The following is a 25,655-nucleotide window of genomic DNA, read 5'->3' as shown; positions in this document are numbered from 1 at the left end:
ATAAAAAGTCTACACACCCCTGTTAAAATGCCAGGTTCTTGTGATGTAAAAGAATGAGACATTTGTACCCTTCTCCTGACTGATATCTTTCAACAATGAGATCCCTCTGATACTTTGGAAGCTCTCTGCTGACCATGGCTTTTGCTCTGAGATGCAACTAAGAAAATGTCAGGAAAAATGCTATGAGAAAAGCTGAAGTTTATTTGTGATTAATCAGAGTCACTTTAAATGATGGCAGGTGTATCATGACTGTTCTATTTAACATGAGTTTGAATGTGATTGGTTAATTCAGAACACAGCCACATCCCCAGTTATAAGAGGGTGTGCACACTTATGCAACCAGGTTGTTCAATCAAATCAATCAAATGTATTTATAAAGCCCTTTTTACAACAGCAATTGTCCCAAAGTGCTTTACAGAGACACCCGGCCTTAAACCCCAAGGAGCAAACAACAGTAGTGTTGGATTTCAATGGCTAGGAAAAACTCCCTAAGAAGGCCGAATTTTAGGAAGAAACCTAGAGAGGACCCAGGCTCAGAAGGGTGACCAGTCCTCTTCTTGCTGTGCTGGGTGAGATATTAAGAGTCCAATTAGAATAATAAATACATTTCTCTGGGATAAATCCAGAGTTTATTTGATTCTAGACTAGGTCAAAAGTATGACCAGGTGGACAAGGACAGGGACACCAACAGGCCCCCCAAACCAGGTACTCCGCAGGTGTGGACCAGGACCTCATCTCCTCCTAAAATTTTAAACTGGAGGAGACTGAGAAAAGTTAGAAAGTGCATTCCTCATATCCCCCAGCACAATAATATAGCAGCGTAACACCTTGGAACTGAGACGGGGGGGTCCGGCGACACTGTGGCCCTACCCGGGGGAGGCCCCGGACAGGGCCCAACAGGCAGGAAGTCAATCCACCCACATTGCCAGGCATCAACCAAAGGGACACCCACCAACAGGGAACCCCCCTGAAAGAGGGCAGAGTATTGCCAGCAGCATACAGCCCAAATGCACAAGTGCGCAACAGAGACAACAACAAGCCAGTGACTCTTCCCCCGAAAGGCATTGGAGGGAGGGCATCAAGTGGCGACGAGAGCCCACCTGGCAAGACAGCAAGGGTGGACAGTATCAAGCCTACTGGTCACCTTCACGCCCCTGGGCCAGGCTACACCTAATTATAAACTGTGCTGTAGGGATGAGTTTTTAGTAGACACTTGAAAGTTTGCACTGAGTTTGCATTTCTAACCTTAATTGGCAGATCATTCCACAGTAGTGGAGCTCTATGAGAAAAGGCCCTGCCGCCAGCAGTTTGTTTAGAAATTCTAAGTACAATTAAAAGGCCTGCATCTTGCGATCGTAGGTTACGTGTAGGTATGCATGGCTGGATCATTTCAGCAAGGTAAGTAGGAGCAAGTCCATGTATTGATTTATAGGTTAAGAGTAAAATCAGCCCTAACCCTAACAGGCAGCCAGTGTAAGAATGCTAGGACAGGAGTAATGTGTTCAAATTATTTTGTTCTAGTTAGGATTCTAGCAGGTTTGTGCAGCACTAATTGAAGTTTATTTATTAATTTGTCTGGATAACCAGATAGAAGAGCATTGCAGTAATCTAGTCCAGAAGTAACTGGGATAATTTTTCTGCATCAGTTTTTGATAGAAAGTTTCTAAAAGTGTCCCCATTGACACCTGGTCAGGGAGGTTCAGGACATTCTCAGGACAACTGAGATGTTGAGGACCATAACTATTTAAGGAGGAGTCAGTTATTTGTTTTCTAATGGTGATGATCTTTTCATCAAAGTAGTTCATGTATTCATTACAACTAAAGTGAAGACCCACTTCACTTGCTAAGCTTTGCTTTTTTGTTAACTTTGCAACTGTATCAAAGAGACATTTTGGATTGTTTTTGTTCACCTCAATCAGTTTGGAGAAATAAGCTGATGGAGCAGACGTGAGTGATTTTCGGTATTGTAGTGTACTGTCTATCCAGGCTAGTCTAAATACTTCCAACTTGGTGGAGCGCCACTTTCGCTCCAATTTTCTGGAGGCTTGCTTAAGTGCTCTAGTATTGTCTGTGTACCAGGGAGCAAGTTTCTTGTTGCGTATTTCTTTAGTTTTTAGTGGTGTAACTGTGTCTAATGTATTTCGCAGTGTTGAGTTTAGATCCTCGATTTGATCGTTTACAGATTTATTTACTCTGTCGTTAATGAGCGAACTTGTAAGAATATCAAGGAATTTATTTGTAGTCCGAGAATTTATAGTACGGCTTTTGAAACTCATTGGATTTCTTGTTTTAACAGTAAATGTAATAAGACAGTGATCCGATAATCCAGGATTTTGGGGGGAAATTATTAGATCTACAATATCCATTTCTCGTGACAGGACTAAATCTAAGGTGTGATTGTGACAATGTGTTGGACCTGAGACATGTTGGATAAAACCCATTGAGTCAATTATGGCCTCAAAGGATTTTTGAAGAGGATCATTGGACTTTTCCATATGAATATTGAAATCGCCAAAAATTTGAATACTATCTAAGGTTAGACAAGAATTCTGGAAACTCAGTGAGGAACATTGTGTATGGCCCTGGTGCCTATAAATAGTAGCTATGTAAAACGATTTATCGGCCTGGTTAACTTTCATTAGTAAAACTTCAAAAGAATGAAACTCAGTGATGTTTGAGAGTAAATTTATATTTACTGTCATAAATATTAAAGACACCCCCTCCTTTTCGGGGTGCACAAGGGATATGATCACTAGTATAACCAGGAGGGGAGGCCTCATTTAAGGCAGTGAATTCATTAGGCTTTAGCCACATTTCACATAAACCAATAACATCTTGTTTATGGTCAGAGATTAATTCATTTACGGCAACTGCCTTTGGAGCAAAGGATCTAACATTTAGGAGTCCCATTTTGAGATGTGAGGTGATACAGTCATTTTTATTTTTATTTGTGAACGAGGCAGAGGAAGGCTTTATCTTAATAAGGTTGTTTTTGTTAGCACTACCTTGTTTAACTTTTCTCAGCCTGGAACGAGTCACAGTGGCAATAGGTAAAGCTGTACTAACTACTCTGGCTATGCTATCGACAGACTCCACTATGCTAGCAGGCTGGCTAACAGCACCCGATCTCATGTTAAGGCTATAGGAGTGAGACTGTCAATGTTCCTAGATAAAAGAAGAGCACCACTCCAGCTAGGATGGAGTCCGTCGCTCCTCAGCAGACTCGGCCTGGCCCTATGTCTGGGAGAGTCCCAAAAAGAAAGCCAGTTATCTACAAACTCTACCTCCTGCAACGGGCAGAACTCCGTTTTCAGCCAGCGATTGAGTTGCGCAAGTCTGCTGTAGAGCTCGTCACCACCCCTAGCTGGGAGGGGGCCAGAGACAATTACTCGATGCCGACACATCTTACTAGCTAGTTTACACGCTGATGCTATGTTCTGCTTCGTAACATATGACTGTTTCATCCTAACGTCTTTGGTGCCAACGTGAATAACAATATCTCTGTACTCTCTATACTTGCCAGTTTTAGACTTCGCTAACACCAACCCCAGATTTGCGGCTACGTCGGTGGCTCTGCCCCCCCGGTAAACAGTGTACGATCTCCGGCTGATTCTTTAGTCTAATACTGCGTGTAATGGAATCGCCAGTGACTAAAGTTTTTAGTTTTTCAAGGCCACCGGTAGAACATGCCTGCCGATCATTCCCCTCCGAAGACGGCTCCGACTCCAGTGGGGAAAACCTGTTGAAAGTCTCAGTTGGATTTAGCAACGATTCAGGTTTAACTGGTCGAGGGCATTTCTTCCCAAGAGAAAGTTCTTGCCCGGCTGCAGGAGCTGTGCCGGGGGGCTTACAAAACTATTGTTTCTTCCTGGTGGCACTGACTCAGTTTTTTCTATTTCTACACTAGCATAATCCTTGCCTGACATTTGCGTCAAAAGCTGAGCCTCTAACTCTGCTATCTTTAACTGAAGACGATAGTTCTCCTCCGTGTTGTTGCTACAACAATTACAGTGATAAGGCATTTTAATGATACTTAGCCTCGGGTGTTCAGGGGTGAGTAGTTCTGTTAATTATGTCCAAAAAGAGTCCCGGTGTAGTAAAGTTGGGTAAGAGAATTCTTAAAATAGAATTTTGACCAATTAGTTTATATAGAGTAAATTCGAAAAAAGTTTGGCAGGTAGCCAGGTAGGTAACAGCAGGCAGCGTACAGCACGTCAACAATCCGCAATCTCAACAATCCCACAATGCAGTTTGTGAAAAGGTTTTTATTTTAAATTTTTCTGCCTCAAAGATTTCAGTTTGTTTATCAATTGAATTGTTCACATTATATGTCACATTAAAAGTGGAAAAAGTTCTGACATGATTTATCTTTGTCTCATTCTTTTACATCACAAAAACCTGACATTTTAACAGGGGTGTGTAGACTTTTCATATCCACTGAAACTGCTGTACATGCCGTTACTATAAACTTTTTGAATTTTATTGACAGCTGTGTATTTTGCTAGTATATAGCTTCTGCAAGCCATACATGCAAACATTATTTGCTTTCCGTCCGTTGTGCTTAAGTTACTATTATATGTTGATTAAGTAGGATAAACATGCCTGCCCAAGGAAATCAAAAGGCTGTCCAAAATGATTGTTCTAGCGCCTGCACATATAGGGTAACTTGGGGGAAAACTCTCCTCCTTAAGGGAAATCTGTATTTTCTGACTCAAAAAAGCAAGGTTTAGTCAGATGTTTATATGAACATATTGATTACATTGGGCAAAATGCTTTTATTTTATTGCAATTTAATCAAATACCAAACTATGTAAATGGGGTGTTTTACCCCACTATTGGGGCAAAATGCCCCTCCATATGGGGTAAAATGCCTCCTGGATAGAATGGATTACATTCTATCAATGTAATATATACCGTTGAAAATAACTCAATCTTGATGGCAGTATTTAAGTGACAAATTTTAACCATGATATTGCATATTCCAATATCCAAAGGCAAAAAGCTATGTATAACATTTATTTCAAATTTAAATAACTTTTGTTTTCTTAACTGTTACAGAAGTAAGTTAAAAACATTAAATCAGTAATATTGAGCAATTAATTCAATATCAGTGCCAATTGACTATTATACTACAGTCTATTATACTATAGGACTATTATAGTAGTTGTTATAATATGCTCAGTAAACTAGCTATTAAATTAAAAATATTTATATTATGCCATATCTTGAACATTTGTTATATTTCAGCACATTTGTTGTTATAATTTTGTTATATTATAACAATATATTCTCAGGGGTAAAATAACCCCCGGGGCATTTTGCCCCAAAGGCGAGGGGGCGTTTAGCCCACAACATGATCACCACAAAAAAAATAGGATTGCTATAAAAAGTATTATAATTATTTTCTCTGAACAAGTGGGAAAAAAATTGCCTAAGGCCTTCTTTGCCTAAGGCCTTTCTATTGACATATCAAAAATCATTTTAGAGGTCTAATTATATCACATTTTATATCACAACAAAAAATAAGATAAACTTATGTCAAAATCGTTTTTGTGGAATTATTTGCTCAGTTGAGATGACTCAACAACATTTCCTAAATCAGCAAGAATAGTGGCAACCAAGGAATGAGTGGAAATAAAAATTGTGGAGAATTATAGGAGAGGGGTGTTTAACCCAGGGAGGTGCCCCAACCTGTATTGAGGCAGATGTTAATCCATCTGCCTTGACTGTAAAGCACTTTGGACCTGTTGTTTTTAAATGTGCTATAAAAATTGAAGTGACTTGACTTTCCACCAGAGGCGTTGCTAGGATCACAATACATTCAGGGAAAAGTACAGAGTAATGTACACAATACATTCAAGAAAGTACAGGGCTTTGAATGTACATGAGGAACATTTCGATGTATATGCTAGTGGCCTACACGTCTACATTTGCATATTTTATTTTGTCAATTTGAGATCCAGGGCTATTCATAAAAGATCAGAGGCTATAGCCCAAAAGAGAGGGGGCGTTTAAGGACAGGCCTAACGACGCCACTGCTTTCCACCAAGTAGGATATTGATTACATTTCTCTCACACATACACTCACAGCTCCTGCGCGTGGATGGGACGGGTCTTCTGCTTGCAATATGGTCATCTTGTTTATCTGGGAGAACCGCGCTGCTTAATGTTACCGCGTGTCAGTCTCCGTAACTAGGGCAACGATGACGTTGAGTGACAACATAATTCTGATTTAATACTTCTCCTCATGAAACTCTTTTGGTTTTATTATTTCTCATGTCAATCAAAACTTGTGAAAACGTAGCATTAGAGTACTGTGTGCACGAAAATACAGGACAAATCGCGTCCCGTATTGATTCTGTAAGGGACAGTGCATTTTATTTTTCAATACGGGACGATCCCGTATTATACGGGACGGGTAGCAACCCTAGCAGTAGTGTTTCACCGTTACCCTTAATTACTATGAATTCTGCCTGTTCTGCCTTGTCACCGAATGGTCATCTCACATGTGAATGCACCCTTTACCACTAATGGTTTACTAGACGCATAGGAAAAACTGCTCTGTTTTAGAGATATGAGTTACACTTTACATTTTCTGACTTCAGTCTTTCCCATGTGTGTTCCATCTTATGATTACTAGTTCGACCAGAATCAACTAGCATGTTTTAATGCACTCCCCCTGCACAATAGGCAAGTCTCTCCAACATGTTCTTCTCATTTATAACAAACGCAAAGTAATTTTGTTTTCCGACATTGTTCACCTTTTCCCACTTTGAAACCTTTGTTCGGCACACTACTGGAGTAACAGTCTCTTCCGTTGCACTTGTGAGGGGCACTTTGGATTTCTTCCAAGTTTGTGAAATTTGTAATAAAATCAAGGCCGTAGCCATGGAGTCAACATTGGGGGGGACCAAATTAGCCGGGGGTTTCCCCAAGTAAAACATTCAAAAATGTTTATAAGACTCTTAACCATCTATATTCACACAATCTGATATCACCGTATTGGTGTTGTACCTACAACATCCTAATTAATGTTGCTCCAGGACCATCATTGCAACTGACCTGTAGTTAGTTGGTTACCCCAGTCCAATGACAGAATATTCCCCTGCTCCCCACCCTTTGACCTAACCCTAACCTAAGAGACACCTGTGCCTAAACTTAACCTGTGCCTAAGCCTAATATGTCATCAGAACAACACCAACATGGCAATATCAGATCAGTCATCAATATTTGCTCATTTTCTCACTCACCTCCATATCACCTGCTCTGCCTGCCCTGTTGGCATCGTCATGCTCTCTCTCCCTCTCTCTCTTTCTTTACTCTGAACACACCAGAGTAAACATGAAAACAAGTTGTGTTTCTTGCCATGATGTTCAGGAATGGAATACTAACCATTTCTGATCTGAATGGAAAGGATTATTATATCAATAAACATTGACTCACCTTTTGTGCTACTGTATACTTCTATCATCTCACTGGTACTCATTTTCTCACTGCTCTCAGCTTACTTTTCTGAGGCTGCCCAAAAACTGATGAATGTCACTGCCACTCTTCCTCGTGCTCATGATGACACTCACTGTGAATGAAAGTTGACTAATAAAACTGCTTGCATTTTAATCAAACAAACACTAATAATGCTATTTATTATACAGTAAGCAAATACAACTATACAGTATACTATACGAATATACAATCAGTGAAAACGACTACTGTCTGCTTAAATTACACATGCAGCGAAACATAAATGATTGATACTTTTCTCATACTTCATGTGGGCATTCTGACAAATCTAACAAAATCCATCACGTAAGACATAAAAGCTAGTTGAATATGCACCTGAGCACCATTGTTGGTCGCTGGGTCTATGTGTGGCTAATTAGTTTTCCAGGTAACTAAGCTTTGATAGATAACGTTAGTGACTGTCGATTGATTAGCACTTGTAAATCACCCCTTTTTCACCAAAAACTTTTGTTTAAGCTCCATGCATTTACAGACACTTTCACAATTACAGTTCCTGCGCAAAATGACGTTCCAGATAGCAACCATATTACATTCTAGTTTTCCACTTTTTGATACATTTGAAAGTAATGATATAGAAAGACAGTAGTGTTCGACATTGATTGTACCTACCAACAGTACTTTCAGCCAGTGTTGCCAGGTTAAACAAAATGTCCAAAACGACTGCTCAAAACCAGACCAAAATGCCTGAAAACTAGTCTAACTTTTGTTGGTGCACAACTGTAGATAGTTGTGTAGATAGTTGTGTATAGAATAGTGTAAAAAAATTTATGAAATAGAACAAGCTTATCATGTGGGGTTTTGATTGCGAACAAGAGTAGTAACGTGTTACATGCAAGCCACTCACTCTTGCTCCTGACTCCTACGTGTAACTATAGATAGCCGCAACGTAATTATGCCTAACTAAAACCCCAATTCAAGATATCTGTAATTACATTTGGACTAGGCAGAATGATATCTCCAATTTGAGATATCTCCAGTCAAAATTCATTCGAAGATATCTGTAACTTGATAATAGATATCTACAATTACAGAATGTAATTCCAGTTTCAGATATCTTGAATTTAATTCAGACTAGTCAGATCTGGAACTGTAATTACAACTGGCCATAATTCAGTTGAAGATATCAACAATAGACATTGCCGATATCTGCAACTAATTTAAAGATATGTGTAATGAAAAACCTCATATACATGAATGGCAATATTCGTTTAAAATTGACTAGTCAAAACTGAATTAAAGATATCTCCAACTGCCGTTTTGACTAGTCAGAATTACATTATAGATATCGTGAATTGGAGTTTTGACTAGGCGAAATTATGTTGCAGATATCTGTAAGGAATATCCAGTCTAGCGAATAAATGTTAAAATGGCTTGCCATACCCACCACCAATTCATTTTCAATAGCGACATTGTTTGAAAAGTAGCCCAATTAGCCCTTAGTTACTGTTGCTACGTCCGACAAACAAATGGTCAAACACGACCAGCGCAACAGATTGCCATGACGGGAAGAGGTATACCCGTGCATGTCAGTGATCTTTTTTGGAGCAATACCTCCGCGATATCCTCCAGATCGAGGCAAAAGGGGTTACAGGATGCAGTGGAGGGTTATAATCAAAATATAAAAATACGCAATTAAGGAGACACGTCGAGGCTAATGCTTACCGGCAAGCGAAATTTGTGGACCAGTCATGCTCTTGCATTGCCGGGTAGGTTCTCTTTCATATGTTATGGTCTATTATTGTCTATTGCGAGTAGCTATTTTGTTAAAATACAAGGGTATGTTAGCTAGCTAAACCTACATGTGCGTCAAAGCCATTCAAAGGTAACTAACATTTCTCTGTTGTTTTGAGAATAGCCGTTTTCCGTTCATAAAATGCTACATGAAAGATAAAAACAAAAGTATTTAAAGTTGCTTGTTGGGGCGCTATGTTCGACTTTGTTGTAAACTGACGAAAAATAAAGTTGGGGAGCTCAAAGATCCAACACAACAGCAGCTAATGTAGCTAGCGTTAGCTAACATGTTAACTAATGTTGGCTAAAGCTAAAGGGCCCGTTAAACTTAGCTTAGAGAGTAGGTTAACATTCTGGCAATGATATCCATGGTAATCATAACTTTGGTCCAATTTGTGTTCTTGCCTCTAGTTAGTAGATCTAGACAACACGGTAACTAGTTAGCTGTTAGCCTTACCTTTGAGCAGACATATTCCACACATTTAACTGGGAATGGGGCCGTCCACACTGTTTTATCCATTGTAGGCACCGCTCACGTTGTGTTTTCAGTTTTGGGAATGGAAAGAACACAACTCATCCAGACAATCTCTCGGGGTATCGTCCGATTTACAAACGCCATGGGCTTCACCATCTTGCTTGGAGTCAATGTTTGTCGGACCTGCTCACATAGTAACAGTTGCTATGATGTGTGATTGGACAATGGCCGTTTTGCGGCCGTCGAGAGGTCAATTGTGTGAAATCCGCAGTTATGCCAACGCTGCTTACAGCAGTCGACCAACTGCTTCTGCTGGGGTACGGCAACAGCACATGGACAAACTGCATTCAGAACTGCAGTAAACCATAAGACTAGAACTGGTAATAACGGTAATTTGTTAAGTTTAGTTATGATTATGTTTACATTTGCTAATGATTATTTTGGATGGCGGTGCATGGTTGCCTGTTGTGGCATAGTGTCATTTCATGGTTGCCTGTTGTCATTTATATATCACTTAATTGGGTGTACATTTTGAGCATACTTGAATATTAGGGGGGATGTGTCCGCCTCAATATACCGCTCCGGAAGATTAAGAGATCACTTGAACTTTTTCTTTCCTTTCCCAAACATTTGAAAAGGAAGGTTTTGAGTGAGGAACAGAAGGGTTAAAATTAAGAGACCGCTGCAAATTGAAGGCTTTTGTTCCTTACTCAAAACTTTCCTTTTCAATTTTTTGGAAAGGAAAGAAAAAGGTGCAGTGGTCTCTTAATGTTTTCCGGAGCTGTATATTATAATTACGGCCTTGAATTCAATTATATATAACTTGCACGCATTTACTGTAAAAATGTATTGTATGTGATGACATTATAAAAACATAGCTGAATATTAACTTAGAAAGGATTCATTTAAATATTATTATTATTTATTTTCAAATACTTTTGTAATCACTATTTTTGTGACCACTATGTTAGTCAGCAGAAGTAAAAGGACAGGCTTTGTTGCGAACAATATGTTTTAGAAATATTTTACATATAAAGAAAAGAGTTGGCGGCTTGGTAGGTCAGCGGTGAAACCTCTTGGTTCGAAAGGTACATAAGAGGCTGGTTGGGTTGTGTCAGCTACAGCACTGGTCTTAGAGTAGCATAATAGCATCCCGCAACCTACAATAGCTAGCCAAACACCTGCTGAGTGCTACTGTTTTGTGGTGGCAGGATAGAGGTCCTATAAATCTTCTGCTCAGCAGACGACATTAGTCTTAGTATAGCAAGCTAGCACAGCTGTGCACCGCAACAACCTCTGGACCTGCCTGCCAAAAGTCAAATGTCACCACAGGTTAAAGGCATGCCAGTATAAATGAGACAAAAATGCCACCACCATCCTCCCCTCCTTATACACACATTTCTGGTGTATAGGAGAGCTTATCGCAATGGTCTCACCTTCAACTCTCACTGTTAATAGCATGGAAATACGCCCCCTGTCCAAGGAAAAGCTGACCTTGGAGTCTTGCTTTGTGCCTGAAAGCGAAGATTAGAGAAAATCTTCCTCAAACATATGTTTAGCTCAGAGAGATTTGTGCCTAATTTGCTATAACTTTGTTGTAACATTGCAGAAATTACTTTGGGTTTTATTTTTGGGTTTGTTTCCACTGCTATGCATAATGTTAAAAAGTAAAGTATGTGATTGAAGATGTGTCTTCTAACTTCTTTTGCATATGGCCATTAATGCCTGCTTTTTCATTTTTGTTTGCACTATTTAGAGAAGAAATAATAACATTTCAAAGTCTGACTAAATTCACAGATTTCTTGACCCCAGAAACATTTTATAATGCTTAGTTCCAATGAATGAAAATATGTTTTTGCAGTCATTCTGACAATGATGTATAACTGTCTTGGCTGTGAATAATAAAAATTATTAGTTTTGTGTGATTAGTAAAATAAGATCACACAGTGAATGTTCTTGTATAACGGTGTAAATTTGCTAAATTTCCCCTAAAAATAACTCAACACACAGCCATTAATGTCCCCAGTGTAATGTAATTCGTTAGTGTTACAAGGTCTCAGGTGTGAATGGGGAGCAGGTGTGTTAAGTTTGGTGTTATCGCTCTCACACTCCCTCATAATGGTCACTGGAAGTTCAACATGGCACCTCAATGCAAAGAACTCTGAAAGGATCTGAAAAAAATAATTGTTGCTCTACATAAAGATGGCATAGGCTATAAGAAGATTGCTAAGACCCTGAAACTGAGCTGCAGCACGGTGGCCAAGACCATAAAGCGGTTTAACAGGACAGGTTCCACTCAGAACAGGCCTCGCCCTGGTTGACCAAAGAAGTTTAGTGCACGTGCCCAGCTTCATATCCAGAGGTTGTCTTTGGGAAATAGACGTATGAGTGCTGCCAGCATTGCTGCAGAGGTTGAAGGGGTGGGGTGTCAGTAAGTGATGTCCGTCATGGACCTGTAAAACCAAATTGTGTTTATTCACAGTTTTCAGTCAAAACATTGTTGAAACATGGCGGCTAACACTGGGGATTCTCTGGAGCTACTGCACACTCCTGTCAAATGTTCTGCTTTTACAGCCCATGAATGTTTAGATCACCTCACAAAACAAGAAAAATTAAGGTATGCAAATACACTGCAAGTCTCAGATACTTGTGACCCATATACAGCACCCGCTGCGTTATTTAAATTGTTAAACACAGCAAAGATTTAGCTGAACACTGGGGATGTGTACATATACTTTGTGGTGCATCCATCCCCCGCCTTACACTGCTACCAAAATGAAAGCGTACAAAAGTGTAGACCGCTATCTGTACATTCCATCAGGGTGGGTCAATTATGCAATTTTTTGGGAGGTTAAGAAGAAGAAATTCCTTATTGTCAAAGCAAGGTTTAGTGCTAATTAACCTAAATTACCATTGTGGTGGTTTGATGGGTGGTCAGTGTAACGTAGTGCAGTCTGTATAACACAGAATCTTGTGAAAAATGTACCAGTAAGAATATAATTTTTTTTCGAATGTCAGGTAAACCATTCATACTGTTGACCCACCATTAACAGGCTGGGTTGCTGTGGAGAGGTTTAGCTAGCTTCACGAATGTTAGCTAGGCCATTGGAGTTGGTTGCAGCGATGCAGATGAAAACAGATCATGTCATTCATTACAATGATTGCATGTAGATATGATTGCAAATACAATTTATAAGCGGTTAGCACATCCAATGGAACTGCAACTATCTATTATTTTGAAGAATAACAAGTGAAAGTTGCCATGGAAGGAGAGTTTGTTTTGCCTGCCAAGTGGTTATTCCCATATGACGTGACGACACATGAAAACTATCAATAGCTTACTCCTCCCTCCCCACGTGAGCCCCTTCTTAGGTCCTTGGTACCAAAAGTATAGTGGAAAAGTCTGGAGCCAACATTAGCATAAATCACCGGTGTAGCCCTGGTACCAGGGTAAAGCACTATTGGGAACGAGTCATTAGTTCCTTATACTGTGTATTCACCCTTTAGCATCAATAACAGCGTGCAGTCTTTTCTAATAGTTGTCTATGAAGCCCCGAATTGTTGCAGGTGGTATAGCTGCCCATTCATCTTGGCAAAATGTCTCCAGGTCATGCAAAGTCTTTGGTCGTCTTGCATGCACCACATGTTTGAGTTCTCCCCAGAGTGGATCAATGATATTAAGGTCAGAAGACTGTGATGGCCACTCCAGAACCTTCACCTTTTTCTGCTGTAACCACTGGAGGGTCACCTTGGCCTTTCGGGCCGAAAAATGCTAATTGTCTGCCAGTATTTTCTGATAACATGCTGCATTCATCTTGCCATCAGCTTTCACAAGATTCCCCGTGACTTTAGAGCTCACACACCCCCAAAACAGGTGAGCCACCACCATGCTTCACAGTGGGGATGGTATTCTGTTCACTATAGGCCTTGTTGACCCCTCTCCAAACAAAACACTTATGGTTGTGACCATAAAGCTCTATTTTGGTCTCGTCACTACAAATTACAGTGTGCCAGATGCTGTGAGGCGTGTCAAGGTGTTGTCAGGCATATTATAACCAGGCTTTTTTGTGGCATTGGCGCAGTAAAGGCTTCTTTCTGGCAACTCAACCATGCAGCTCATTTTTGTTCATGTATCATCGTATAGTGCTCCATGAAACAACCACATTGTCTTTTTACAGAGCAGCCTGTATTTCTCCTGAGGTTACCTGGAGACTGTACAATAAAATGCAAATTAATTACTTAAAAATCATACAATGTGATTTTCTGGATTTTTGTTTTAGATTCAGTCACTCACCGCTGAAGAATATCTAAAATAAAAATTACAGACTTCTACATGCTTTGTAAGTGGGAAAACCAGCAAAATCAGCAGTGTATCAAATACTTGTTCTCCCCACTGTGTATATATAAATAGGCATATTTTTTTCAACTATTAATGTCTTAGAAATCTTTGTTGCTCAACCACTTTGTGATCTAATTTTAATAGCTCAGGTATAAGCCTAAGCAGAGTGAGTTTATTGCTAGTTCCACACTTACCACTTGAGTAGTTTGTCCTACAAAGATATGCTGAAGAATGTGGTATCAAACCATAAGTCATCTCCCTGTCCTCTTGATCCTAGCCAGGATTTCTTTATCTGTGTAGATAAGGTACATAATGTTTCAATGATTCCATGTTCACAAGTACTTTTCAAGATGCCCTTAAAACTGCTTTATATTAAACCAGTGGTGCCGTTAAGCCTGGGCGTCCGGGGCTATAGCCCTTGATCTAGTCATCTATAATTCCGATCGCGCATTATGACAATGTAAATGTGTAGGCCGCTATCGTGTACATCGAAATTTTCCGTGTGTACATTCAAAACCTTGTACATTCTGTCCCAGGTGGGGTGGGGCGGTGGGCTAAGCCCCGAATGTATTGTGATCCTAGCGACGCCTCTGTATTAAACCCTTTCCCTAGAAAAGCACAATAGTTCCCAATTATAAAGCTCCCTTTCCTCAGCAAAAATCTTGAGGAACTGTTTTTTGAAAAGCTAAAAAACTGTCTCATTTGAAATAAAATATCAAAGGCTATATTTATTCTGGCATGGTTTAGTGCTCTAAGTTGTTTCTGACTGCAAGCGGTGGATGGGGCAACTCATTCATTTTAAATGGAGCCTTGGCATTGAGCGGAAATCTACTTAGGCAGAGACATCAGCAGTCCACGTGAAACCCGTTTGCTGAGGAAAAGGGAGGAAAACAGAAAAAAAAATTGAGGAAAAGAATTGTGGAGAGGCTAATCCCTGTTAGCTAGGTTTTGTCAGTGAACAGAATCAAATGTAATAGCTTAAAGGTGCCCTATGCAACCTAATGCCACCTATCGGTAGTGAGTTGTATATTGTTTCTATAACTCCATTAGGATCTGACATTGTCATTACTAACTACGAGCATACTGACCGGTTTGAAGCAGTGTCATCTTCAGTCGTCAATGCTGGAACAATGAACACAGACTTTTGTTTCAAATGGGGTTATAGTCAATGGGCCCTTTCCATAACTGGGCTATCTAGCGAACATGAAACCACAATTGTGCTAGCTAGCGCTTGCTGGAACAGTAATATGTGCACTTCCACCATTTTGCACAAGGCAAAATCTAGCTGAAAGGCAATATAATTGCTTCTTTCAAGCAATATTTGCTTATGCTTAAGTTTTAGTCAAACAACCTACAATGCATGTTCATTTTTCTAAATATTTTGCCAAGAACAGTTGTAACTCTAATGTCCAGCTAGAAATGGAATCAAGGAGTGTCTGCTCAGACACAACTTAGCTCATTAGCTTATTGTCTCAACCAAAGATGTTGGAGAAACCTTCCTAAAATGTATCTGATTTTCTAGGTAGTATAATTATTTATCCGTCATCCTCAATCTAGTAACTCTGGTACTTGTCAAACAGAAAGGTAGCCAACTCTGTATCACAGTTCACACAAACTTCAGCTATCCCAATCAAATGCAAAAATCACTCTTGTTTTTCTTATGCCCACACTGCTTCTGTAGATTTTCGTTTATGGAGCGTTAAGTGTAGGCTACATGAACCCAAACAAAGCTTGTCACTGGCCTTCACCTCACACACCTTCAAGGAAGTACACACCTAAGAACGTCCCGGCCTTCTACATTTTACTTGCAACCATGGCACTGGGGATAGTGTTAGTCCTGACACTCTGTCTTTAAACATTAACTGATGGTATGTAAGGGTTATTATCGGATATTTTAAATTGAAAATGCTGCATAGGGCAATTTTAACAACATAGTTTATAAAAATAATCACGCAATAACATTGCATGACAAACTAGCTAGTCTGCTAACACTGTTAGCAACAAAATGTATTTTCTATAGCTTAGCTTGTGTGTTTGCTGAATGGAACAGGATCAAACATGACTAACAATAAAAATGGTTTTACAAATTGTAAGTATTGAAATTATGACACCTTACTAGGGATGCAACGGTACAGTGGCACCAGATTGGTACATCCCGCGGTTTGTGGGTCACAGTAACGGTATTGTTTCGATATGAAAGATGTCATCATGTTTTCCACTCTACTGTGTTTACGGTCTTCATACCCTCGTCATCATATTGAACTAGTGTTAATTTTGTCAACAAAAATAGTGGTGAATATTTTCGTTGAACACCTATTTTTCAATTGCAGTTGACGAGATGATAACTGACTAAATAGATAAAGAAAAAAAAATACAAAAATTCTCATTTTGGTCGACAAAAAAGATTAAATTACCTTTGGGGACAAAAGTCTTGTAAAACTACCATAATTGGATAGGAGAATTTTGGAAAGGGAGATTTTAAGTGTTTTTATATTGTCCAATCCAAAGCATACATGGGCATTAGCAGAATTGTTTGCCTTTCTCGTTCCGACGTTGCAATAATATTGGTGGAACAGAAATGTCATGCCCAGGTCATTCCAGAATCTCTGTCACAGGTGTTGTCGAGGTGTGTGTGTCGAAATAAGGAGCCAAACGCAGGGAGGTAGTTTCACCATCTGTTTCTTATCTTATTTGAAAAATGGCTCGCGTAAAGAACAAGAGCGCACAGGCACAAAATAAACGTGCAACAGCTTCACAATAGTAACACCAAACATAGAACAATACCACACAAAGACAGCCGGAAACACAGGAACTTATATATGCGATCTAATGAGGGAATGGACAGCAGGTGCGTGCAATAACAAAACAGGACAGTGCCGTGGGAGGAGGAGCGGCGTGGCTAGAAGGCCGGCGATGATGTGCGCCGAACACCATGTCGGGAGGGGTGGCGCGTGACCTCCACGTGAGTCCTCGTTACAGTAACCCCCCCGGGGCGAACCGGAGGACGCCGCGCAGGACGATCAGGGCGCCGACGGTGGAAGTCGGCGAGGAGCTCCGGATCAAGAACATCCACCGCCGGCACCCAGCAACGCTCCTCCGGGCCGTACCCCTCCCACTCCACCAGGTACTGCGCTCTGCCTCACTGAGCTTCCGCAAGTAAAAAGTGCAGGGGCGACGCTTAGGAGGGGTACCTGATAGTTGGGATAACACAGCACCTATCCCTACCTCTGAGGCATCCACCTCCACTATGAACGGCAGTGACGGGTCGGGGTGAGCCAAAACCGGGGCAGAGGTGAACATTCTCTTAAGGGTGCGAAATGCCTCGTCTGCCTCGGCCGTCTAGGTGATCTGGCTTTGCCCACCCTAATAGGAGCTGCTACCTTGCCGAAGCCCCATATAAACCTATGGTAGAAATTGGCAAACCCAATAAATCGCTGTACCGCCTTAACCGTGGTAGGAATGGGTCAATCACGCACAGCTGACACACGATCAAACTCCATTTCCACCCCATCTGCGGAAATTCGAAACCCGAGGAAGGAGACGGCTCATTGGAAGAATGCGCACTTCTCTGCTTTAGCGTACAGGCCATGCTCCAACAGCCGCTTCAGCACCCTGCGAACGAGAGACACATGCTCAGCACGCGTAGCGGAATACATGATGATGTTGTCGATGTAAACCACAACTCCGGGCCCCAGCATGTCCCTAAACACATCATTCACAAAGGACTGAAACACTGCCGGGGCATTCATCAACCCATACGGCATCACCAGGTATTCGTAGTGCCCCGTGGTGGTGCTGAAGGCTGTCAACCACTCGTCTCCCTCTCAGATTCTCACCAAGTTGTACGCGCTCCTGAGGTCCAGTTTTGTGAAGAAGCGCGCCCCATGCATTGACTCGATGTACTGGGAAATAAGGGGGATGGGATATGGAACCGTCAGTTTATTCAGCGCCCTGTAGTCAATGCATGGACGCAAACCCCCATCCTTCTTCTTCACGAAAAAGAAACTCGAGGAGGCAGGCGAGGTGGAACGGCGGATCTGGGGATACACATGACAATAAGGCGGCACAGCGTCTCCCTTTAGATTTATAGCACAATCCGATGTGGTGGCAAACGACTAGCCATGGCCTTAGAAAAGACCAGCGCTAAATTGGCATTTTGCGGGGGTATGCGCACTGCGGGAACATTGTCTGGACTTTCCACCGAGGTCGCACCTACGGAAACACCTAGACACCTCTCCTGACACCCCTGAGACCACCCTGTCAACACTCTCTGCGACCAGGAAATAGTCGGGTTGTGTCCCAACAACCAGGGAAGACCCAGCACCACAGGGAAAGCAGGTGAGTGGATAAAATGGAATTCAATTTGTTCAGTATGGGCGTGCTGTAAAGTCATCGTGATGGGCACCGTGACGTGCTCAACGAGACCAGTGCCTAGTGGTTTGCTGTCTAAGCCCATAATGGACCTAGGTTGAGACTAGCGGAATGCGCAGTCTCTGTGCGTAACCGCTGTCCATAAAATTCCCAGCTGCGCCTGAGTCTACGAGCGACTTACACTGGGAGTTAGCAGGAAAATCAGGGAAGGCCACCAAAAGTGTCATGTGCTTCGAAGAGAGAGCTGACAGTGTGTGTGGTCTACTCACCTGACTCAGTGTAGGGGTGTCAGGCTTCCTCCGCTCTGCCCTTTCTCGCTGGAAACAGTAGGAGGCAGAGTGTCCCTTCCTCCCACAAAAGGAACACTCCCTAGACCGCACCGTCTCCCTTCGTGCGGCGCCTCCCACTTCCATGGGTTCAGGTCTGGCGACGGGGTGTACCGGAGGGGGCTGATCATTCCCAGTGCGTCCGCAGGTGGCTAGTAGATTGTCTAGCTGGATCGCCATGTCAACATGGCGTCCCGGCATGCCAGCTCCCTACGGACATCAGGCTTTAAGTGGCACCGGAAATGATCAATAAGTGCCCTCTCGTTCCAGCCCTACCCCGCCGCCAGGGTCCTGAACTCCAGGGCGAAGGCCTGCACGCTCCTCGTCCCCTGCCTGAGGTGCACAAGACGCTCGCCGATCATCCGCCTGACTGCAGGGAGGTCAGCGAGCGTCTCGAGCTAGTCGAATGTCAACATGGCGTCCCGGCATGCCAGCTCCCTACGGACGTCAGGCTCTAAGTGGCACCGGAAATTAACAATAAGTGCCCTCTCGTTCCAGCCTGACCCCGCCGCCCGGGTCCTGAACTCCAGGGCGAAGGCCTGCACGCTCCTCGTCCCCTGCCTGAGGTGCAGGAGACGCTCACCAACCTCCCTGCCGTCGGGCGGATGATCGAACACGGCCCGGAAGAGGCCGACGAATGTCCCCTAACTCCGTTAGTGGACCAAACGGAGTTGGCCCAGTCCAACGCCTTGCCCCTCAGGCAGGAGACAAGGGCCGAGACCTTCTCCCTATCCCCCGGGTGAGGGCTGATGGAGGCGAAGTAGAGCTCCAACTGGAGCAAAAACCCAGAGCACTGGGCAGCGTCCCCGCCAAATCCCTGGGGAAGCCTCAATTGTATGGTCCTCCTCTGCGACGGTGGAGACGATGGCAGGGGCATTCCAGCCGGGTTGTGTGTCGGGGGTTGCTGCTCAGATGGCAGCCTCGCCTCCAACCGCCGCATAGCTTGGACCATCTCTGTCACAGCCTCCCCCAGGGACGCGATCATGTTCCCATGCTGGTGGATTAGGTCGCTCCCCGCTGACTCCATTCGGGAGGTGTGGTATTTTGTCATAGGTGTTGTCGAGTTGCGTGTGTCGGAATAAGGGAGCCAAACGCAGGGAGGTAGTTTCACTATCTGTTTCTTATCTTATTTGAAAAATGGCACGCGTAAAGTACAAGAGCGCACAGGCGCAAAATAAACGTGCAACAGCTTCACAATAGTAACACCAAACATAGAACAATACCACACAAAGACAGCTGGAAACACAGGAACTTATATATGCGATCTAATGAGGGAATGGACACCAGGTGCGTGCAATAACAAAACAGGACAGTGCTGTGGGAGGAGGAGCGGCGTGGCTAGAAGGCCGGCGATGACGTGCGCCGAACACCACGTCGGGAGGGGTGAAACGCTTCCTCCACGCGCGTCCTCATTACAATCTCCTCAGATTTTACTCTAATCTGGAGGCAATGGATTGACTGGGTTCAATGAAGCTATTTCACCAGTACAAATTACTGGTAGAAAAAAATAGCAGAAATCTGGAGGCACGTTAAATATCATGTACTGGAGATTCAAACAAGACGGAAAGCAGTGCTTCCACTGGGGAACACAATGTTTGCAACCACAGGTTTACGGAAAAATACTACAAACATCAAAACACATCTAAAGCGCATCATCCCAAATTATCAATAAATAGCCTACAGGTAAAATCAGAGATGTAGTGAAAGGAGAAGTGGGTATAACCCTAACATGTCAACTACAGTTTCTAAATGTTTTTATATCTTCTGCCCCTTGTTCTTTCATTTCCAACAGAAATGTTCATCCATGTCAATTAAATTACTCGACTGGTAGCGCATGTGCAGTATGCATTTCGTACTGCATAATACAATTTTGGATATATCACACATTAAAATGTTGATAAATAATAGTCATCCATATTGACATTGTAAACTAAATATTCTAATATGTTCCATAGCTCCCATAAAAAAAATGGACACATAGCTTTCCCAGTAAAAAACAACCACATTATTTTGTATCGATAGTTCTATGTTTGAGGGATAACATTGTTTACAACCATTAGCTGGCTTTTTTTTCTGGCATGCAGTTCTAGCTTCCTTGAGGAGTGGAATGGGAGTGTTATTCCTTCATTCTAGCCACAACATAAGTACTGCAGGCTGACTTTCCTGCAATAACAGGGGTCCAACTTTCAGGCATCATTACATACCTATCGATGTATCACTGTGATATATGCATTAGAAATGATAGTGTAATGAAATAATATTGTAGCGTCTGGCGGAGCAGTGTCTTGAACCCGCGACCTTTGGCTCCCAAGGCAGGCACACTACCCACTGCTCCCTTTTGGAGGGGCGAGTAGCGGCCCTACCAAGGTCGCTACAATATTATCAAAAATAATGTACACGCAAAGAATTAAATCACGATAGTTCATTTTTAAATGTTGACTGGTAAATAGGCTTATTTCATGTGTTACATTTTAAACAGGACTGGATTTTAGGTTAATTTTCTGCCTCTGCCGACAGTTTAGCCGATGCGGCTAAATCTTCCTTTTGGGTTGCTTGTCTGCTTGGTTTACTGTGTGTGGCTACCGATGCTTGTAGCCAGTTATACCCAGCTGAACTTTCTTGGGATTCGATACCCAGTCTGTTCTGTGTTAGTCTGTGTCTCTAACCACTACACTATTTAACAATGGATAGTTGGTCAGTGATTCAGTCAATCACTCAGTCAGAGACGCTTCTTGGCAGGCTCCGCTCATGCAGTCCGGCAAGAAAAATTGAAAATTACTGGTAGTTGAAGGGGGGTGAAATGTAGGATTTTTGCATTATAATATAAGACAATGTCCATAATATAACTAGTATTAGTAGAAATGTATTCACCAGAAAATGTTTTATAAGCATAAAAAAAGCGCTGCCTAAAATGTTAATTTTTTATTGATCAACAACGTTAAGTGAAACCCCCTTGTAATTTCTCTTTTGTGTAAACAGTTGTAAATGTGTAAACAGTTCACTCAAATTCTGTTCAAAGGTAAAACAAGCACTGCATAATTTAGGGAGTCATTGTGTGACTATTGTAATCATTTTTTAATATCATGAAATATAGCATTTCCTGTTTTTTAGGTTGGTGAGGGGTAATTTTGGAAATGTACATACTACGGGAATGTGGCGATAGGTCTTAACACTATAATGTAATAATTTTAGCAAAAAGTAGGATATGTTAAGAATTTGCTAAAATGTATTTACATCTAACATGGTCACAATTTGATAGTAATTAATAACATGGTAACACATTCATGACATGCTTAGTGGAACAAGATAATGTGTAATAACACCAACATTTGCATGTGAAATAACATTCCATAATATAATCTAGAGTTTTTTGACAGATGACCCTGTTTCATATGCAAGGCCACTAAAGCATCCCCAGCTAGCTCTCTGAGTTCTAAACTGGGATTTTTAGAAGCTATGAGTCAGCGTAGGCAATGGTCATTAGCTACAGTATATGGTCACATTATGGCATTTCACTCTATTACCTACCAGCTAATTAGCATTCATCTTTTTGAGAATGTACTGAATGTGCAGTTTCACACAATGCAAAACGTCCATATTGCAAAGGTCAAGCTAAAAGACAGACTGCAGGGGCTTTGAAACACTATTTTTTTCCTTCCTCTCACAGTAGAGCCTATAATATTGCAATGCTGTAACCATGCAAATGTTGGGACTCATGCGAATATATGGACCAACCCCATTTTAAAAAGTTTGCACTAAATGCATTTGACAAAGACTGAATTGTTATGTTCAAAGTGACCTATGAAATTGGAAATAATATAAACATGGATAGTTTAGTATTTCCCTACCCTATGGTGTGGTGGGAGAAAAAAAAGAATGTAAAATATCTATATAATAAAACAAAACTACACGTCAGATTGGGAGTGTCATTCATCCTTAGTCATGCAGAATGCCTTCCATCAGTTTTACTGCACACTGGCTTCCGCTCCGCGCAACAGTCGTGAGTGATGGCTGAAGAGACGCTGTACAGCTCACACAGGAAATGGTCCATTTTGGACGCACTTCACATGAAAGGCAGTGTGGAGAGCGTTTACTGCTTTTTTTGACACAAGCTCAACTGTTCAAAATATTCTCTGTTGTAAAGGTTGTAAGATAGTAATGGTCCATTGGGCATATAACTAAAGCATTCTTCCTTTCTAACCTTATCACTGCAGTTTTTTTCCCAGCACACTCTAATATAGCTGAACCCAAAAAGCTACCCTGAATGTGCTAGAAGTGAAAATCCTTGTACCCTAACAAGGTGCCTAACAATGAGGTCTAAGAAATTGGAGAATATGAGCTTATCCAGGTGCACACACACCTTCGGCACAGCTCATTCTGAAAAAAGAGAATATGCTCATCTTCATCTCAAAAAGGTGTGAGCATACTGGATAAGAATGTGGATTAGATTATTATTTTCTTTATCTCACAGACACTGCTGTGGATCACCAGGCAATGTTGTTCTGGTGGCATCATTGTGGGCTTCCAGACAGATGAGCAATAGACAGCGCTTGCAGTGGTGATGAAAATGTCTCCATCGTTGGGCGAGTGGGTGTGGACACATTACCAAGGTCTGCCATTTAACCTTGCTGGTGCTTATGGTACTAGAGTAACAAGGATCGTAAAACATCTACCTAACATCAGTCTCTGAGTATTCACTACCATTTCCATTACAACTGCAAATAGTTGTCATACGCCCAGAAGAAGAAATGAGTCTGAACAGATGTATTTCGAGCAGAGGTTCTTGTGTCTTTACCTTTGTGTCTGTAAGGTAAGCTAGTTCATGACTATAGGAGTCTGGGCTAGTTGTAACAACAAGAGTCTAGGTTAGTTATAACAACAATTAAAATGTTGCAGCCTACTACATGCAACATTTTTGTTGTAGGCCTATATATGTTTTCTTTGAATTTCATTATGCCTAGACTGACGGTAACAAACAAGCACAAACACACAAACTAATATTCAGTAATGCTCATTTTGTTGTATTATGTTCAAATGTCTCACTACTATGACTGACAGTAACTAACACACACACACACACACACCAATTATGTTAAAACGTTTTTTAATTGTTACAACTCACCCCAGGGTATATCATAATGTAAAACCACTAATTTTTTGTTTATGTTACAGATATAACAGCTACGCCATCTAATAGCAGACACATGTAACTAGTTTTTATACAACTTTGAATGCACTGGCTTAAAAGAGCTTCAAGATACAGACAGAAATTTCCAAAATGTTACTGATATATCCCCGGTCTCCCCTACTTAGAATTATTATTCCCTCTGTGCCCCTTTGAAAGGCTTTAGTGGGTCTAATGCTTTTCACATTTCCATTATGCATAAATGGAGTGGATTGTGGTGCTCAAAATTATTTTCTTATTGATAAGCTATAAATCAAGCTCTATATTGGATTCAAGCCCAAAAAAAAACAGAACAAATGTGCCAAGACACATCATTGTTCTTTTTACTTTTTCACATATAATCAGCATAATCACCACTCCTGCAGAAATATTTATTTTAAGAACATATGTACTGTGTATAATGCATCATAAGCTAGATGAGAAGCCAATGTATGTTCTAGATTAGCATTTGTAGTTGAGTGTTCCAAAACTCCATCAGCTGGGCTGAGTTGGGAATTCAGCCAACAATGTCCCTGCATTTTGGACAAGTGCCAAGGGACTTTTATTGACCACAGAGAGTCAAGACCTAGTTTAACGTCCCTTGGATGCTGTGAAACATTTAGTGGGACAGTGTGTGCCTCCCACTGGCATTCCGATAGTAATACTACCAGATTTTCTCAGGTGGTCTATAGTCCACATAAATATAAAATAATTCTGTGAAGCCCTGCTTAACATTCACAGTCCAGCATGCTTACTGGTACAATATCACACCTGAATATCCATGACAACACTAACATAGGCAGGTCTCTTTCAAAGTAAACAACCACCCCCACCCCCAACAGCTAGCATACCTATCATAATGTTTGACCAAAATAATCTAAGAAAAATAAACCTTACCAAAACCTAATCTACTGGCCATACATCAAGTAAAGTAGGATTGACACACAAAGTTGAAGAATGTAAAGTTTCTTAATCACCAAAATGTTTCTCATAACAACTGTATAGGTACCCAGCCATATATACTTACAGGCAATAAATGCTGGCCTGTTGATTGCTACGGGGACGTTGTCACTGCGAGGAGGGCAGAAGGCTGCTGGTGGAAGGTGGACTCTGTCTCACCTTAAACCACATTCCCTCCCTGCATCCCCTGTTCAACAGATCATTCACCTGCAAAACAAACAAAGCCTTAATTTAGGCTGGTGTACAACATTCTCATCAATGGCAAGACAAAGAAGAAATACAACAAGGTATAGTTCATAAGTGGTGGTATCACATTTTAGGGCTTGACAATTAAGGAAGATGCATATTTAATTCCACATGGAATACAATGTTGCATACACTGGACCATAAAAACCAAAATGGATATTGTGATACAAAACATCAGTAATGGTATGAATTACATTAAGGCAATACAAGTCATTCTCTTTATTGTCTAATTTTAACCCCCTCAAAACATGACAGCAGACACAATTTGCATAGATAGTCAACTACTTCCTGTAAAAGCCTCAGGCAATGTTGTTACGGCAACCGATGTGGTGTCCTGCAAATGGTCATGTCTCTGTGGCTGCCAACACTAATCAGAATAATTTTAATACCCAAGTCTCTCCTCGGCAGTGTATATTTGTGCTTGTGTAACCACGTTACACAAATTCACCAATTACATTTTTATGATTAAATCAGTTTTAGAAAAGAAAGGACATCACTTTAGACTTATCACGTTTTATTATG

The 25,655-nt window shown here is 41.4% G+C and overlaps 1 protein-coding gene across 3 annotated transcripts in view; it reads right to left on the bottom strand.

Annotated features, from left to right (window-relative positions):
* Positions 1 to 25,655, bottom strand: part of lingo1a (leucine rich repeat and Ig domain containing 1a) — a 321,228-nt gene that overhangs the window by 118,052 nt on the left and 177,521 nt on the right. The window contains exons 1-2 of one of the 3 annotated variants that reach the window (XM_020044515.3): positions 7,444 to 7,530; positions 7,251 to 7,321 (exon numbers count right to left, since the gene is read on the bottom strand). In XM_020044515.3, coding sequence (XP_019900074.1) covers positions 7,251 to 7,256 — 6 coding nt within the window. In that variant the 5' untranslated portion in view covers positions 7,257 to 7,321; positions 7,444 to 7,530. Of the gene's footprint in view, positions 1 to 7,250; positions 7,322 to 7,443; positions 7,531 to 14,260; positions 14,280 to 24,954; positions 25,095 to 25,655 lie in introns of those variants that run through there. The other 2 variants (XM_010901009.4, XM_020044516.3) reach the window with 2 other exon arrangements.

Source organism: Esox lucius, chromosome 19 (genome assembly GCF_011004845.1).
Source record: "Esox lucius isolate fEsoLuc1 chromosome 19, fEsoLuc1.pri, whole genome shotgun sequence".
In the NCBI taxonomy this organism is placed as follows: Eukaryota; Metazoa; Chordata; class Actinopteri; order Esociformes; family Esocidae; genus Esox; species Esox lucius.
The sequence above is the reverse complement of the archived record's forward strand: the minus strand, read 5'-3'. Positions and strand labels throughout refer to the sequence as shown.